A 20076-nucleotide genomic window follows, 5' to 3' on the forward strand; every position below is an offset into this window, starting at 1 on the left:
AAAAGACTCAAGGATACAAAAATACTATAGAGGGAACATAATAACCCAGTTTATAAAAATGGAAATGAAACAATTCACATGCTTCATTTTTGCAAGAGACCCATTTCCTTCCACAATTACTATTTAAGTATAAGTCACAAGACCACCAAGTTTTATAGTTTGTCTTATTAAAACAATAGAAACTTTCCAGTAAAGGTATGCGATGATATGTTACAATCAGCTTGGATATCTAGTAGGGAAACCTACAAGAGCAGCTCACCACACGAGCTTAGTTGGAAGTGTGGCAAGAAAAAAAGCAAGCTAGATTGATTTGAAAAATTAATGGAATGAGCTATGCATCTATACCGAAAGTGATTAAGAGGCTAGGCATAAACCCCAACATAGCCAAACAGCTCTGACGTCTATGATGAATCATGATACGTTTAACAGGAATATGTGTGATTATGTAACTTATGAGGCTGATATTCGTAAGTCACTAGAAAACGTCACACATGGACTCACTGGCAAAACAAGGATGAAAATTCCTATTCACAGGAACCTTGAATTCCTGTTGAAGATGGAATTGCATAGAACAGGGAGAAGTAAGTTAAAAACTCATTGGAGTAAAAAAAAAAACACCCATTGAATATGGCTGGAACAACCATTCTTAGACCCTCTGAGCAAAAAATGCAATGGATTTGAGAAATAATAAAAAAAACTGACATGGCAATGTTTTATTCTCATAAAACCTAAAATAATACTATTTGGTAAAGAATTGTAAATTTTTTACATTATGTTGATGAAACAATTCAGCAAAAAAAGCAAATACTTGATTGAATGTAACGTTTTTTTTTTTTTTTTTTTTTTTTTTTTTTTTTTTTTTTTTTTTTTTTGGAGAAACTTCCATTTGGTTATTTTGTAAACTGTAGTGTGAATAAAGATACATTTTGAATTGTAAATTTGTCAAAAAAAGAATACCTTGTGATTGATCCATGATCAATTGATCTCAGACAGTATTGAACAAATATATTTCTGAACCGTTACGAGGTGCAAGGTACTTCACTGTGTATTTACCGTTAGCAATACCTCTACTACACATCCACTCGACTCACCTGTGCTCATATTAGAGTCCTGGCTATGAACTGACTGGCCTGCGTTGAGGCCTGACTGTGGTGCCATTTGTATCTGTGAGCCAGCGGACATCTGAAACAGACACTTTTATGTAACAATTGCAAACACCAGGTCTGATAAACATGCATGTTGTCTCCTATTAAAAAACATACAGCTATGATCATTAAAGTAGGAAACTGTGTACATCATCAGTTGTTCTCTTGATAGGAAATCGTACAGAGGAACAATAATTATATACCTCTGCTAATAGTAATAACATATTTGTAATTCATCATTGACTGGTTAATCTTAATGTAAAGTAAAATATTAAACAATAAGCACTACTACAAACTAATTAGTCTGGTCACAATATTGAATTCAAACTTCTGTTGGATGGACCCCAGTGGGATTCTGAACCTGTGTAGATGTCAATAAAACAATACTGGCTTTACTAGTTTTACCCCAATCCAGCTTTAACACTATCCATCCATTATCATCTTTGGTTCCTCCCAAACACTTCTCAGATAGATTTGGGAACCAAACATGGATATGTTCTGTAGACACGTCCAGGTTGATTAAACGTATCCCATACGGATGCTGGGAGACACACAAGTTCATCTTTGATGGGCACTATGCTTGAATATTACCAATATTCTATGAGTAGGTAGGTACCTAGTTTCTATAGATTATAGGAACCTGAAATGACACAAGTCGACAAAACTCCTTTGATAGGGAAATTTTCGAGTTAAAACTCTATCTTTCCATAACAGTATTTTCAGGCTTTCCAAAGAGGACTAATATTTTTGTCAACAACTGGAAATAAAAAAACATGGCCACCAGACTTGGAACAACTGTATACATACACGCGACCATGTTAACTACTACTACCTTGTTTGTAATTAACGTATTTTATAGTATATCATGTGCAGTAACGTATTTTGTAGAATATCATGTGCAGTAACATATTTTGTGGTATATCATGCGCAGTAACATATTTTGTAGTGTATCATGTCCAATAACGTATTTTATGTATATCATGTACAGTAACGTATTTTGTAATATATCATGTGCAGTTACTATTTTGTAATATATCATGTGCAGTTACTATTTTGTAATGTATCATGTGCATGTATCATGTCATGTGCAGTATATCACGTATAGTATGTATATCTGTGTACAGTAACGTATATGTGCAGTTACTATTTTGTGGTATATCATGTGCAGTAACGTATTTTTTAGTATATATCATGTGCAGTTACGTATTTTGTAGTATATCATGTGCAGTAACATATTTTGTGGTATATTATGTACAGTAACGTATTTTTTAATATATCATGTGCAGTTATTATTTTGTGGTATATCATGTGCAGTAACGTATTTTATAGTATATCATGTGCAGTAACGTATTTTGTAGTATATCATGTGCAGTAGGCCTAACTTATTTTGTGGTATATCATGTACAGTAACGTATTTTTTAATGTATCATGTGCAGTTACTATTTTGTGGTATATCATGTGCAGTAACGTATTTTATAGTATATCATGTGCAGTAACGTATTTTGTAGTATATCATGTGCAGTAGGCCTAACTTATTTTGTGGTATATCATGTGTGGTAACGTATTTTGTAATATATCATGTGCAGTTACTATTTTGTGGTATATCATGTGCAGATCATGTGAATGTTTCAGGATCAGAAATAGTGAGTGAGTGCCAAGCCCAGGTAAACAGTTGGGAGTCTTTTATCTTTACAGTGATAAGATGTTTGACTTGGACAGTTTCACTGATATAACTGATTCTTAGTAGCTGTTATCAATGTAGAATAATGCATGAGACTGTTTTTTGGGTTAAATGATCTTGCAGAAAAAAAGATTTCAAGTTTTGTGGGCATAATAGAAACGATAATTGACTGGGCTGAGATTTAAATTTCTTCCATTCTATTTGTTTTCTTCAATACCACCTTTGGTTTTCGTTCAATAAATGAGTAATACTCAAGTGATTTATCTACTAAACATATCTTATTTCTTTACCTTGAGGTGGTGCAATAAATGTGTAGTTAAAAATTGATTTTTTTTTATTTTCATACAACTTTCAAAAATATTTAGTTTTAAAGAAAAAAAAAAAAAACTAGAAAAGGTTTGTCGTATTTAAAGTAGTATTTTGTGGTACTATATCTAGTGTAATCAGTAACACAGGCAAACAGAAGAAATCTCATCTACGTCTATAAAGGATGGCAGAAGGGAGTGTCATGTTTTTAATTCATAAAAATATTATTTATGTACATAATATTTAACTAAAACAAAAGTAGTTTTCTTGAATGTACTTAAAAAAAACATTCCTCAAAGATAACAAAAATATTTGTCATTTTTTTTCTTAATTTAAAAACGTACTGTAAAAATCTGAATCTTGTCTTCAGCTGTTCCCTTGTGTCCAGTTACAAAACTGCAATGTCCTTTAAATCCTTATACAGGTATTTTTTTAAAGTGTTCATTTTTTCTGTTCATTGTATCATGGAATTTATCTTGAACAGAAATAACAATTCCCAACTAAACACCATATTTATAATTTTGACATACTTGTAATTAAGACAAAAAGTTACATTCAATTAACATTTTAAGAGCCTGATGATGTTGATTTATCTCCATAAGAACAATGTTAAACCTCCTTACAAAATATATTTCTGGTGACTTTCATGAACACATTCGACACTGTAAATGCTGAATGCAAGTGAATGAAAACCCCATGTGAGACTCACTTCTACCAACAGCACTAAGCTCCTTGTAGTGTCTCAGTAGGGCTTCCTTGCCTATAAAAGTGGAGAAAGTCTTACAACTGCCACCTTGATTGCATGTATCATCTATCTAGAATAATGACACATCCAACTCTTCAAAGGTAGTTAGTTGTTCATAGGGTACCTGCATTGTTTAATCTTCACTTCCTTTACGCAATGCAGGACAAGCCATCCTACCAAAAAATATATAAATTTTGCTGTGTATAAAAAGTAATTCATACTAGTAGCTTTTAAATAACTATATAGACTTTCATGTTTGAAGAAAAATACATATTTGAACTTGAATATCCCAAAGGAATAGTTTTATACTTGGATAATAGTTTATAATGGATGTAAGCTGTTATCAATCTCAAAATCATTTAACACTGGAAAAAAAGAGAAATTATATTTTCTGTATCAGTAAATACAAGAACATTGTACAAATTCTAAATTTTTTCTGAAGATGATATTATTAAAATATGTTATGAAAGTCATATTAATGCAGGTACATGAATAGAATAATACAAAATGTTGTTTCAAGGTTAAAACAAAAATAAGTCTGATTGTTTTTTTTTTTTTTCTAAAATTATATCCCTCCACTAATACAATATTGTTATATTGCTAAACAAACTTTAGCAATATACTACTTTAAAAATGTAGTACAAACAAATCACAGATCAGAAAAATTAATAAGAAGGTGCACACTTGAGATTAAATTAAAGTTCTATCTCAAAAGTATAGTTTGAGATTTGAAACTACTGTATTTGAAATCCTGTTTTTGTCTTCAACATTGCTAAACCTCAATATGCATCATGTGAGAACTGAATAACTAACTAATTAAAATGGTAAATGACTAACACAATGACTAAATAAACTAACTAAAACTTTGCCACAAGCAAAGCAATGATCAAAACTGTCTAGTCAATATCAACCAAAAACTGCAAACCACACATAAACCTTACCAATCATGTTTCTGGCATCCTCAAATCACTCAAACAAAACTAGGTTATAAAACAAAAGTGGCATTTGATGGCAGTGGAGAGAAGCCAGCAAAAGGCAAACTTTGACCTAATCACCAAGATAAGCAATTGTTATCAGTGGAGATAAAAAGGCCTCACTGAAAGATAGATAGTGTTTGAATAAATGTGTACTAACCATGCCTCCTGAACATACACTACATGCATGCAATCACTCTAGGCTATTACTTGGTGTACACCATCTATATCACATACTGCTCATCATAGATACTAGCGAATTTGAAATATTTGCACTTTATATGCTAAACATTCATTGCATTTCTATTTAAATTCATTTTCGTAGAAGATCTATCAAGACTATACTCTGAAACCAATTAGCATTTGTTCAAACTGATAAAAAATTTTAAGCAAGTGCAACTTGTACTTTGTTTAAGTATTCAAAAAGCATACACTTTACAAGAAAACACATTGGATGTGTATTCATCATATCTCTAAAATGAGTCATATTACATAACTCTTAAGATCAAAAATATGATGTAAAAGTTATATTTAGCATTGATCTTATAGTGTAAAACTCTAGTTCATTTCCACTACAGTCAGCTCTCCAGTACTAAATACGAGTAGTTTCCGAAATTCAGTTTTTCAATCGTTTTCCAGTTACAATAGATCATGTACATAAAATTAAATTCTGTTTTCCTTTAAAACAACATACAATTATGCCCATCTCTTGAAACACCTTGATTTAATCCCCAAATTATGTAAAATCCAACAACTATATATGAAAATACAGTTACACAACAATGCACACTCTCTTTACTTGTTGGCTACACACTGCAATTGAACTATCAGTACCTATATCAACATCAACATTGAATATACTTTGTCAATATCGGGTATTCTACCATATATTTTCTTGATAACTGTTACTACTTTGTCTGCATTTATATTGCTAGAAATTACTCTTGAAACACTTGCAGGACATCTACTGATGCATGTTCTCAGTTGCAGATAAAAACAGACATAATATGGAGGTTACACACAATGGTTTTACAATTAATTTAGGAATGATTACAAATAGAAGTAAACATTTTATAAATATTTAAAAAAATTAAAGATATCTATTGGTTCTTGCTCCTACATTGCATTATGGGTAACAATGGCAGTAAAGTTAAAACACCTACGAAGTAGTTAAGGAGGTAATACTACAAATACCAATGTCAGTGGCCTGGCCAAACCCACAGCAGGCATAGAGGCGACACTGTGTGGGAAGTTTATCTTATCACCTCTCTTATCACATTCCTGTTACACAGTTGTTATTTGTTCCCTCCTCTCTATTTCAGGATTACCACTAGTCAGACAAAGCATCCACTGAAATTCCACCTATGACTTTCATTTGAACTCTCTGTTTTGAACGAAGCAGTCCTAACAAAAAAAAGCAACGAAGCAGTCCTAACAAAAAAAAGCAACGAAGCGGAGTTTAGAATATCAAAAGGAACGGTTACTAACCTTGAGGATGACCTGTGTATTTGTGATTTCAAAGTAGGTAACCTATGAGATTTGACAAGCAATTTTAATCCATAATCAACTAACCTAAATCAATACAAACATTTTCTGTTTACAGAATAGTAAAACAGAGAAAGTTTGGTTTTTAAAATGGCTTTTACCTCCACAATTTTGTTAAGAAACAGATTTATTTTGTATAGAATTCAACTACAAGAATAAAATAATATAATAATCTGTGAAAAGAGTATATTCCAACTCTAAAAAAGCCAAGCACTTCTTCCTTAGCTCTGAAAGAGATTTTGGTTCCATGACAAAATACTGATTTTAAAATCTAGAGCAACTACTGTGTAATACTTGAAGATGCTTGTAACGATCTTTGTGTTCAATGTTCTCGGCTATACACAGAGCTAAACAAGGTCCAGTTCACACTGAAGGTGATATGTATCAGGTTACTGCTCAGGTTGGCCAACTTTCCCCCCTTGTATAGCCCTGTTCTAGTCGTCTCCATGCTGAATACTACATTCCACAGCATAGTAAACTACTTCTACCTGGGAGAGTATTTTGACTTTCTATTACCATCAATTAGATTTTATTAAAAGATCAAATTATAAAATGAGACAAAATTAACTATATTCATGGTAAACATTGAAACACTAAAAAATTCCAAGGTTTTATTTTTCTTTCGTGCACACAAGTGTAAGCTTTTGTGTTTAGGAGAGAATGAAGTGGAACTGAATAGTATAAATTTTATTCACGAGGGCACTTATTCCTTGGCATTTTACTCATTTTGAATACTCTATTGATATTTAAGATGATATTGGTAAAATCATCATAAGTTCTAGGAATATTAAACTTGTTCATAACTTTACAATTTCTAAATAAAAAATATATGAACAATTAATTCCAGCTTCCCTAATCCTTAAAGCTCTCCAAACTTCTATGTCTGAATAGTTAAATACGGAATTAGGACAACAACAGCCTCTCAAGCAAGTAATGCAGTCTTTTTTGGTCTTTATATCATCTCAAAATTCCCGTATGTTGGAAATTTTAACAAACTTTAATCCAAATCTTTAGAAATCTCCACAACAGAAAATCCATCAAGACTGTTGATTTCAAAACTCCAAATTACACCAGTATTGTTAACCTTTGTTTTATCAATCTTAAAATGTTTAATTACTGTCTACAATGCTAACAGTAAAAAACAATATACAAAAAAACTAAAACATACAAAGTTTGTTTTTAACATTGGGGCAAGCCAATAGGAGGAAATACAATATAACAATACAAAGAACAACTGACTGCTGCATTCATTTAAAATAATTTTAATTAGTTAATGGTGACTAGAATAAAGTTCTTTCTCAAATAATATTTAGCTCATCATTCTGCATATAATTTTTAATTACAGCATTTAGACCATGTTACAAGAAATTTCAACAATCTAGAGAAAGTAGGGGTTTTAAATCAATTATATATCACAGAATAGATAGAACTCACAAGTCTCACTGGAACACTGTTAGCAGCGCCATCTTATGGCCAGACCTAGGATTGCAATTGGAGAGACAGCACAACACTAGTGAATTCTGTTGACTGGTACTAGTACTATTTTTAGTCAGATATCTGGGTTCCAATAGTATTTGCTCAGTATTCTAGTAAACTAATAAGTTCAAATAATTTCAATGGAATTCGTGGAATTTTGAGAAAGTACATTAAATACCAACAACATTTTGTTTTTTCCTCTACCTACAATTATTGTGTATGTAGGTATTTGCAAAATTTTCAACACAACAAGAAACGCTCAAACAAAACTCAATAACAATTCAACTTTGTTTTCATAGACTTGACCCTAAGATAATTGTCAGAATCTGAGGTCTTGACACCAGATAATACTTTTTAAATGTAAATCATCAAAGAGAACTTTTTAAAACTAGCTAACTGTCAGTGTAGGCTGTAACTTCTAGACAATTATTTTATAAAATACAACAAAACAATAATTTTGACACAAGAAAAAATAGGTGTTTTATACAGACCTCACCAGCCTCTACCCATCATCACCCTAAAGAGGGAACTTTATCATACCAACTTCACCACAAATTAGGAAAGTTTCTAATTTATTCTTTTTATTGGTTTTCACTTACTTTTATGACGGCATTAGTTTCACCTTTGTCACAAATAAAAAAATTCCGATCTTATCACCTGACTTTCACCAATTTAACACAAAATGTGCACTTAAACGCTGCGAGAGGAAGATGTTTACGGTCCATGCACTTTATTTAAGTTTAGTTGGAGAAAACTTGATACAAACTATAATATGGATTATGAACCTCACATTAATCGGGTTTTAAGTGAAATCATAGTCAACATCCCTTAAACAATTCTCAACAATTTTCACTCTCAGGCATTGATTTTGTTTACTGTACACAAAACATGGAAACAACTCCTTCCTTTTGAAAAATGTCTGGAAGCATCTATAAAATATTCACATTAACTATAGCTACTTAACAAACATTGAGTATTACATTATAAAGCTTCATTGAGAACTTAGCCTACCACAAGTCCGATTTCACTGACAAGTAACTACAGTAATACAGTATATGAACAGAAATAGTGTTGTGGAACTACTAAAGGAAGCTGAACTTCATATACCATTATGTTTCGTTATCAATGCTTTATTTACACATATTAAGATAGAATACACAATGCACAATTCTAGTTATTACAAGTGTTTCACCAAAGGTCTGTACTACATAACACTTCAAAGCTATGAATGAAATATTCTAAATCATTTTAAAAAATCTTTTGAGGGGGGAAGTACAGTATGGTTTTACTAAAGAGGATTGAACAGTATTTTAAAACTTTTGTAAACTTTCCTTAAGTCCAGATAATCTGAATGCTATACGAGTAAGCTATGAAGGATTATGGATGAAAATAAATTACAGCACGTAAAAATTACAAATAAGACATTTCCTGTACCTAAAACTTCTTTAAATCAACAAAACAATAAATTAAGAAAATGATTCCGAACAAAATCTTTCTATAATATATCAATCACCATCAAACATCTTTACCACTGGAAAATAGGAAACCCAAAATAAAAATATATGACTCAGTAACCAACTGACTGACTCCATCATAGCTGTGACTCTCCTGTCCTGGACAATTATTCCGGCATTCTAAAGGTTCCAGTATCTCTTGCTTTGTACGAAATTGTCAAGATGTTTATTACCATCAAAGCTAACCAATCACAAAACTGATCAATCTCTCGTTTCATAAAACATCTTCCTGTTCACATTGAAGATAGTCAAAATTACACCAATTTTTTTACGATCCGTCCAAAGCTTTTCATGATCTATTGGGTTTTGAGTTGTTAAACTGATCTTATTTACAATGTTCTAAATATGTTAACGAGAGGAGAGAACATGTGATGATTGGACACAACATGATTGGGATCAACAAGTGCAGATTATGAATACAATGACAAAGTCAAAATCTCCATGGTGTCCTTCAAAAATCAATGTTAGGACCAATCTTATTTCTCATTATGTCAAGACTTCTTCAATCCAGAATTAAAAGGTGATTCGACAAGGAGACAACATATTACATTACAAGACAAAAATCAAATAGGCCTACTATGACTATGTTTGATATTAATTCTCGGCAAACACATATGCCATAAAGATTTATGCCTGATTGATATGGTCTATCCAATAATTAAAGTCTTAGACTAGTAGCTTAATACATAGGGATTTTTTGGCTAGTAAAACCTAAACAGGATACATAAAACACTGTTGTCACTCACATCTTCTGGGCAACCTAACTGATGTTCTGGGGCATCTTCATTACATTATTGTTCCTGGTTTTTTTTTTTAAATATATTGATTAGTCTTTATTAATAAAACTTAAATACGTAACATAATTTTTTCAAACTGCAACCATTGAATTTATGTGTAATTCCAGATTATAGCAAAATGTGCAAAAATAACTAAAACTAGTAATCACAAAAATAAAATGATTTTGCCGGAAATGAAATTCTGCCTACACTGAGAAAATAACAGCTGTTGAATTTAATTTTATAACAGCTGATAAAAAAAGTAACAGGTCTGCCAACCAAGAAAATCTTGGAAATAAAAATTTTGCAGCTTGATTCTATTAATTTGCACAAGGGTATATGTTTTTAAGAGATATTAAAAATCCCTAATACAGAAGTTGCATAAAGGTATTGCATCAGATTTTAATACAGGTTTGAAAATTTAATAAATTAAGCACTATGGTGAAAATATTTTTTAACTAGTCGAATGGCATGGTAATATTAGAAAAAATAAAAGCAGTCGATCAATAGTAAATTACATTTTTTAAATATGACATTTTGTAACTGAATATACAGGGGGTCTTGGTAATGTCCTTAATAAGTGTTTTATTTTAAAGTTTGGAAGTAGGCCTATAGAATAAATATTATGACTCTAAGTTTAAGTTAATTGGTTTAATACTTCAAATGAACTGTTACACTTATGACTAAAAATTAAGTACCCTACACCAGTGTACAAATTAAATACAAAATGTATGTGAATTCCTTAAACAATCAACCATCACGTTGCATAATAAACTACGTTCCCACCTACAGTACTTAGAATGGAATTAATACAATATTAGTGATTATGAATAACCAGTACATAATCACTAGCAATCAGGTTTGATTGTTGTTCCAATGAACTGGATGGAGGAAGAGATTCACGTAATTATTGGATCATATAAGGAAGGAATTGTTTCCTTAAAATATTGTAACCTCATACGACGAAGAACAACTAATTGCAATGCTAAAGTATAATGTGCAGTAGTAGGTAATTAAACATTACGCTAAACTAATAACTGTGTGTTGTAATTATTAGTCAACGTAAAATACGTTATGTTATTCCCATTTCACACCTGTAATTTTATTATTATAACTCTACTGATAAGAGGAAATACGATATCCTGGGCGAGTAAAAACAATTTAAACCCGTTCCAACAGAGTAAAAAATGAGTTTTCGTTAGATTTATACAACTGCCCTGTTCTTTCTGTGATATCCTGACTTTCAGCTTGAGAAGCGTTGGGATTGTGATGGGGGGGGGGGGTAGAGAGAATAGCCTGTCGGGAACATGGTAGGCTAACTAGCCTGATTGAGCATTACAGAAGCAGTATTGCCTACTGTCTCCAGGTTAACACGAAATGCAGAGTGGAATCCGCTATGATAACAAGCAGACTCGGATAATCTCACCAATGGTGAGGAATCGTCTTGGGACTTTCAATTTTTCAAACTAAGTATACGATAACAAAGTAAAAACAACTGAAGTGGAGATAATTAGGCATCAGATGAGTGAGCCGACGAAGTAAGAAGGGAAGGTATGCAGCAGAAAGTACGTCCCTGCGCGCGGCGCGGTCGATATATCGACGCGGGAGAGGGAGGGAAATGTGGCGCGGCGGTGTTGGCAGTGCCGCGGCGGTTGTGAATCGGCGCGGCGGGAGATTGTCGCCGGTGTGTTGGCAACAGTGCGCGGCTCCGAGTGAATCACCCGTAGTAGTACACACAACACAGTGAACAGTCAGTGTGGCCGTGGAGTCGCGGCCTTGAGGTCGTGTGGCTGCGGTCCCGGTCCCGGAGTGCCGGTCGCCGGCGGCCTTGTACGGGCATGTGCGCATCTATAAATACTGACACCCCTCCCGGACCACTTGGACTCGTCCGTCAACACCTTTCTCTCTTACACACACAAAGGCATTCCAGTTTTACCTTTGCACATTTTTAAGGAGACAGTGCATCTGTACCCTGCCACGCCCATTGTAGCCCTCCCTCCTTCTCTCGGACTCGGCTAAATTTTCCATCCTCGTAGTTTTGACACATTATTACAGTCCAAACGTGTGGGAAAGGCTGTTATTTAACGCTTTACATGTAAAAGTCACAACTTTAACCCTTTCACCGCCAAGAGCCGATGTCATCGGCTCTGCAGTTTGATCGTAAAAACGCCGAGAGCCGATGTCATCGGCCCGCGTATGTCTACTCAAAATCGCCGAGGGCCGATGACATCGGCCCACGTCCTTGGACCGAAAATCGCCATGAGCCGATGTCATCGGCTTTTAGTTATAATTTTATTTTTTCGTTACTATAGTGATCACAAGTCATTATTATACATGTGGCGAAAGATAAAAAGGCATTCAATGTGAAAAACACATCAAGTATATAATCTATGACTAGTGTATATTACGGAATACGAACAATGAAACAGGACCTAATCAGCTGTGGCAGACATCAGCTGTTTGACGTTTCTGCCAACCCTTAAACTTAATGGTTTCAGTCTATTGTTGTTTACAGTTTGTACTGAACCTTTCAAGTTTGCAAGTTTGTTTTATTGTGGCTACTATTTTTGTGCCACAAAAATAAAAGCATAATAATTATTATTATAAAAATAATCTTATTATTATACAAAAATAATATTATTATGCAAAATTACATTATAAAACTCATTTTTACTAGGTATATTTAATTTATTTAGTGTTACTATTATTATTTCAACCTGTTTTATAGGATTTCTTGAAGAGCATTATGTAAAACATGTGTGAAACATTTAGTATTTCTTCTATGCCTATATTTAGTAAAAAATGTGTTATTTTAATTAAAGTGCTATACAAAATTTATTTCTAGTTTTTTTTACCTGAAATTTGCAGGAAATGTTGTTAACATAATATTCTTCAATAAAACGTATAAACTAATAACAGAAAAAAATATTAAAAAAAAAATTTGATCTAATTTTAAAAATAAAAATTTACAAAAATTTCAAAGTTAAAAACTAAAAAAATTTAGATTAAAAAAACAGTTTTGTTTTATTATTGATTCGAAATATATAGTATTACGGAGAATTTTATTGTCTACAAAACAAAACAAAAATTACGCAGATATCTCAATTTTTGACAGATTTATTGACGTTTTACTAAACCCTTACAATTAGTCAATATCGGCCGCGGCAGTTTTGGGGAGTGACATGCGATGCAGCGCCGGCGGTTTACGGCACACATCTGCAAACTGCGCGCGGCGTATTTCGACATGAATCGGCCAAATTACTGTGGCAGCGAAAGGGTTAAGCGTATAAACAAAAAATGACTACAGTCTTGAAAATTAATATGTATCTTTTTATATAAAGTATACTAGTTTTCAATGACGCTGGCACGATGAGATCTGAGATTATTGCATATTGAAACAATTGTTGTATATTTTAAATCTAGTAAATGATATTAATTGATAGTAAGAAAATGTAATTCCGCTATGGAAGTAGGGCGTCGAGGCTATGGGACAAACAACAAGCAGCGCTAACACTAGTTGACACACAAACTGTGGATGGACGCCAAAAGCGATAGTTTTGACGAGTGCCAAATATACGCCTATTGAGCGAATGCCTTCTAGCTTCCAATGCCAACAACGCGATTGGCCACCCAATCCAACTTTCATGCCGTAAGTAAGGTACTGCACGCACAGTATGGATCCGGAATTTTGTTATGCTTCGCTATGGCAATATGCAGCGATTGTACTATCAACGTCATTGGTGACAATCCAATTTCCAACACTGAAATGTATTTCAAGCACAGTACAGATCCACATTGAGATAAGTTTTCCTACGAGCAGTTGAGGCAATGGTACTATCATCGTCAATGATAACTCAACCCAATTTCCAACGCTGAAATTCATTTCACGCACAGTACGTATCCGAATGTGAGGTAGGGCTTATGTTTTGCAATGAGCAGACAAGGCGATGGTACTATCAACGTCATTGGTGACTCAATCCAATTTCCAACCCTGAAATGTATTTCAAGCACAGTACAGATCCATATTTGAGGTAAGTTGTTCTACGAGCAGATGAGGCAATGGTACTATTAACGTCAATGGTGACTCAATCCAATTTCCAACGCTGAAAGGCATTTCACGCATACTACGGAACTACATTGGAGGTATGTTTTGCTATGAGTAGATGAAACGATGATCAAAAAAGATTCCACCGTGGAAGATATTGCTCGCAGGGATGGATCTAAAATTCGATGTAAGATATACTGGGATCAGGTCGGTTCTACTGTTTCGGAACCAGTTTATTGCCAACAATCATCGTTATTTGGTGCAGTCTGTTGACAAAGTTTAATTTGTCATATTGCAGTTATTGTTCTTTACTGAGAATTGGTTTAAAATGTAAAGACTCCAAAAACAACGTGACTGCAAGTTAAAATATGTGAACACCCTTAACCAACAGTAAGATTGATTGTTCTATTGTTGCGTACAGAGCCCAGAGAAACACTTATAAATACATACATTGTTTACAGCACATTCACACTTGGTAGCGATGTCTCTCCAACTGTATCCGTGGTTCTCCACAGCATTGCACCGGAATAATGAACATTTCTGCCAAGACTGGCTGACGGTGCCAGCGAGCGGATGCGATTGGGCCACAAACAGATCCACGTGACATTCGACATTGGCGTGACCTTGACACGCTGCTACAGCTGTGATAGTGGCGCAGTACCGCCTCGTCACAGCCCGACATACTGTTAACCGTATCAGTATTATATCGACTTGTGAAATTCGCAATCGTACAATGTGGGAGTATACTTGAATGTCCATAAAAACGTCACGCATTTCCAAGACCGACAGAAAATGTGATATTTTTCAAAGTTTGAACCCAGTTGCAATAGCAAAGACACGGAAAACGGATGGATTTTTAACAAAATGCCATACATTTGTAGGGTTTATACTCCCTTTAGGAGGAAAAAGTAAAATTGTTGTCCTTTACGGTCCACGAAACCAACAGGAAAATGTTACCAGCATGATTTTAAGAACTTCGCAAAGTTTGAAACAATTTGAAAACTTTAAAAGACACGCATTCCTGGCTCAATGGAAAGAACAATGTATTTCAAACGTTCAACACAGCTCTAGTATTTATTCTTTTTCGTACCCCATCCGCGTGCTGCAAACTGAAGCATATTGCAAAGTACTGATGTTCAATATTACTGTAATAGTGTCATAAACTACCACACCACCACTATCACTATCTGGGAGTTCCCGATTTCTTGCAACTTTAAGCATTTAAAATTATCCACCCTGTGGAAGCTTGTCCCTTGGAGTTAGCTTAAACGTTCTCGGTCTGCGAAATGTTTTATTCTTCGGAGAATTCTTTGAGCTTTTACTCTTTCCGAAAGTGTAGGTAGCTTTATTCTGAAGAAACTTCTGGACTATAGTATTCTGCCTTTACAAGTTTAAAATTCCACTGCCCCTATAAATTTCCAGTAGGCTACCTTAATTTTTGCATATTCAAGTTTCCTTGCCGTGGGAGAACTTGTATCATCTAGAGAGTTTACTACGTCCAGTACTACCAAGCGGAGATTCCGGCTTTTGGAAGATGTTTGTTTTGGCCTGTTTGGTTTGGCCATACAAATAATTTACTGCTTCCAAAGTTGCCTGTCTATGAGGGTTTCCCAGCTTCTAACAGCCGGATTATCAAGTTTAATTGAGTTAAACTTAAGTAAGAACTACGAGAATGCAATCTGAACGATTTCATATGATGGGAAAATAAAGATACTTAAACAACAATCAACGAAGTAACGCCTTGTATCTACATCTTTTTTGTACATTGTTTCTACATATTGATCTGGGCATCGTGAGATGATTAGGTCATACAGCAATATAGAACAGAGCCTGAACCATTCCATAATTTAACTCATGTGCGATTTAAGGCACTAGACTAATATAATTTTGAGGTCTGACAGGTAAATGAGACCAGAGGCACGTTCCGTGTCCAAAAGAACATATTGGAGTAAGATTTTATTCAAAATTTAATTATGATATCGTTAAAGAATTTAATTTAATCTTTGGTCTTAAATATCTCAAAAAATAAGATAAATCAAATTTCTATTTAAAAATTGTTTGGTTATAAAAACTTACTTAGATATTCCTAGAATATTATAACCTGCCAAACACTGAAGGTATTTCCCAACAACTTTTAACCGTAAAAGACTAGCAGAGAAGCAACATCAAATCTCCCTGTTGAATATGGCAATATACAAATAAATAGTTTACGAGTACAACGCTAAGTAATTCCTTCCGAAATTAGATGCTAATAATATCAAGATCTTTGCACATTTTCATCTAACTTCTATTCTCCGCGATCATTGCAACTTTCAAATTTCTTTTCTCCGCGATATTTGCAACTATCAAATTTGTATTCTCCGCGTTTTTTCAAACATTAAATTCTTACTGGCCGTGATCTTGGCATCTATAAAATTACTATTCTCCACAATCTTTGCAACTATCCAATTCCTTTTATCCGTGATCTTTGCAACTATCAAATTCCAATTGTCCGTGATCTTGACATCTATCAAACGCCTATTTTCCGCGATCTTTGCAACTATCCAATTCCTTTTATCCGTGGTCTTTGCAACTATCAAATTCCAATTGTCCGTGATCTTGACATCTATCAAACGCCTATTTTCCGCGATCTTTGCAACTATCCAATTCCTTTTATCCGTGATCTTTGCAAATATCAAATTCCTCCACAAAAAAACTATGGTGGGAAGGATTGACCCAATGTGAATGTTGAATTTAGCTCCAGTAGTTCACCTTCCTCTTAGTGTAGCGTCTGACATCTGATGCCGTAATAGACTCCTGGAATCTAGAGGCATGTTCGTCTCAAGAGATCCAAATAATAAAAGAAGCTCAAAATTAACTCCTTACATAGTTTTTACACCAGAGACACCTAGACCTCAAAATATAGTGTAACCTGGGTGAAGAGGTATTGTCAATCCGGTGCACTCCCATTCATAACTTCCATGGTCCACGACATTGAAAGTATTCCTGAACTAGACTTACCAGTCGTAGTAGGAATGCTTGAAACGGATTCCTGGAATGTTACGCATAGAGAGGACCGAAGAACCAGTTTAGTAATTGCATCAACGTTAACGTGTTATTTCCAGTTTAACAAATAAATCCACCTACGACAATATGTATGTGTATGAAATTGCCCCGTATCTTCGTTACGCCTACAGAACATAAATGCATAATTAGTAAGAGTGGAAAACGAAATGGAAAGAACATCACAAAACACTTAATAATCTGAATGAGTGGGGAGGGAAGGGTTCTAACCCTTCTGCAGTATTGGACTGGACAGACTACTGGAGAGTATTAACTAGAGAAAAGCCACGTATTACCAACTTGTGCAGTAAGCCTCTAGTCTAGAGCCCTCTGTAATCAATGAGAGCCGGGGTGTTGGCAGGAGGTGGAGTGGAGGGGGGGGGTGGAGAGCACGCAACATGCGACTTCCACAGTGGGAATCAAGCCCAAGATTGACGCGGTGGCCAGGGGGTAGAGGGGGGGGCGGTACGGCGAGGGGGAAGATTTCCATAACACAACCGTCAGAAGGAGGCAAGGCGGTCAGCGACACACGTACGCGCGCACACGGCCCGCAAGAAGGACAAAATCGATGGCTTCCTCAGCTCGGCTTGTACGGAACAGTAGTGTAACCTCCCTACTCTCGGTACTCAGTAATACCAACCTTAAAAATAATAACATCAGCCATCCCGACAGTTTGCAGGCGTGCTCGCCGACAGCCAATCTGCCTCGCTCTCGAGCCTTGAATAACTTCATTTCACCTTAAAAAGTTTCGCAAACAGGCGGTACGTTATTCAACAAACTTTTTGCTCAATTTAGTTTCCGCCTACATCGACATTATATGTCATCACATTTCTCTACAACTTTAAGTATGATAATACGGATGTAATATTTTATTTAGACGAACTGTTAACTCAATGTACACACACACTGGAATGAAATGGAGGAATGGAACAAAAACTTCATTTTTCGCTCAACCACCCCTAATAAAACCGCAAATCGGTAAATAAACCTAATTCTTTGTTCACTTCTAACATCCCCAAAATAAAATCTGAATTGGCATCTTTGTAGGTACACAGTTTAAGAAATTGTGCTATGTATTATTCATTTAAGTATTTAAGACTATGGCATTGAATGTAACAATATTTACGTATTAACAACAAAAACAAGCAACTAAATTGAAAAAATAACTGAAATATCCCCTCGACGCATGTAAATTTTAAAACCGAACTTGCCAATAACAGTATCCCCTGCCGTGGCCCCTGGGCAACTACAGAGCCTTACACTACATAAACACACAACCATAGCTGGCGCTGTTGTCATATTATTACTACAAAGGTATCTGGTGTGTGCTACATATAAAGACAACTATTGGAAGACACTTCTCAGAGTGACAATCGTAATTTGCGATAATGCTTATACAACAATAGAAGCTAAGGTTCAACACTTTAAGTCGTATAATTATTAACACAGTTTATTCGAGGTGTTTCAGGAGGAATCTGCCATACTGCACAAACTTATACCATAAATAATGAAAAAAAGATAATATAAACATGGATCTGGAAATGCTTTGCGAGTTATACAGGGTCGAAGATGTCACCTGAAATTAAGCTCACTCAGTGAAATTAAGCTCACTCAGTGAAATTAACTCACACTAAACTTTTTCGGGTGTTAGGTTTGTTAATTACATAAGTTACAGAATCCATACACAAAATGCACATCTGAGTGTGTATCCCTCGTTTGTAAATGTATGTGGCATTGTTAAAGATAATATAAACATGGATCTGGAAATGCTTTGCGAGTTATACAGGGTCGAAGATGTCACCTGAAATTAAGCTCACTCAGTGAAATTAACTCACACTAAACTTTTTCGGGTGTTAGTTAGGTTTGTTAATTAGATAAGTTACAGAATCGATACACAAAATGCATATCTGTGTGTGTATCCCTCGTTTGTAAATGTATGTGGCATTGTTCTCTTGTAATAAATTCACATCCAAGAAACAAATCCAGAATACAATAAAAGTAAACGAATATAGTTGAGCTATGAAAACTATTACAACAATGAAAATGGAAAACTTTACGTAGCCTTATAATGTAACTAGAACCGCTCGTCAAATTATGCAGGTTAGCGCTTCTAGGGGCCAACCTAAATACTAAATATAACCTTCACTACTTCGTTAGCAATGCATCATTTTCATAATTTTTAGTTTTGAGTGTTCCTTAATAAAATTAAAATTAAAGAAAAATATTTCGTTTTTCTTGACTTTATTTACATTATGTTTTAAAGAATAAAACGCTCTACAAATTTTATTGAAACATTTCCTATGTTTATAGGTAATTTAACGGGGTTAACGTAGTAAAAACGTAAAATTTTGCGTATTTAAACCTAACCTTTTTTGCTTTACCGCGAATTTCTCCTAAACTATTGGAGACAGAGTTCTGGGAAAGGTATTATACGATTTGTCAGCTCATTTTACACAAAATTAACCTAATTAACAAACTCAATTAACGCCCTAAACATTTCAGTGTGATCCAATTTCACTGAGGGAACTGAATTCCAGGTAAAATCTTTGACCCTTTATAACTCGCCCACAACGCATTTCCGGACCCATGTTTATATGAATGTTATTTAAATATTTTGATGAGAGGAACAACCTTGTGCATTATGGCAGATTCCTCCTACCCTGTATCTTTCATCTTTATAAGTTTCGTCAAGCGGTGCGTTAACCAATGTGTAGAACATTTGTTCAGAGATTGCTAGTAGCAACGTCCCAAGAACCAGTGCTAAGAACGCATTTGTACACCCTAGGCATATCAGCAATAAAAGTCTTAACATAAAATGAATTGTGAC

General features: G+C 34.5%; 1 protein-coding gene across 1 annotated transcript in view; it reads right to left on the reverse strand.

Annotated features, from left to right (window-relative positions):
• The window catches only part of LOC124365815 (serine/threonine-protein kinase tousled-like 2), a 204104-nt gene that overhangs the window by 36813 nt on the left and 147215 nt on the right, over positions 1 to 20076 (reverse strand). Inside the window, 1 exon segment of the mRNA XM_046821852.1 lies at positions 1092 to 1182. Within this exon segment, the coding sequence (XP_046677808.1) occupies positions 1092 to 1182 (91 nt within the window).

Source organism: Homalodisca vitripennis, chromosome 7 (genome assembly GCF_021130785.1).
Source record: "Homalodisca vitripennis isolate AUS2020 chromosome 7, UT_GWSS_2.1, whole genome shotgun sequence".
NCBI classification, from domain to species: domain Eukaryota; kingdom Metazoa; phylum Arthropoda; class Insecta; order Hemiptera; family Cicadellidae; genus Homalodisca; species Homalodisca vitripennis.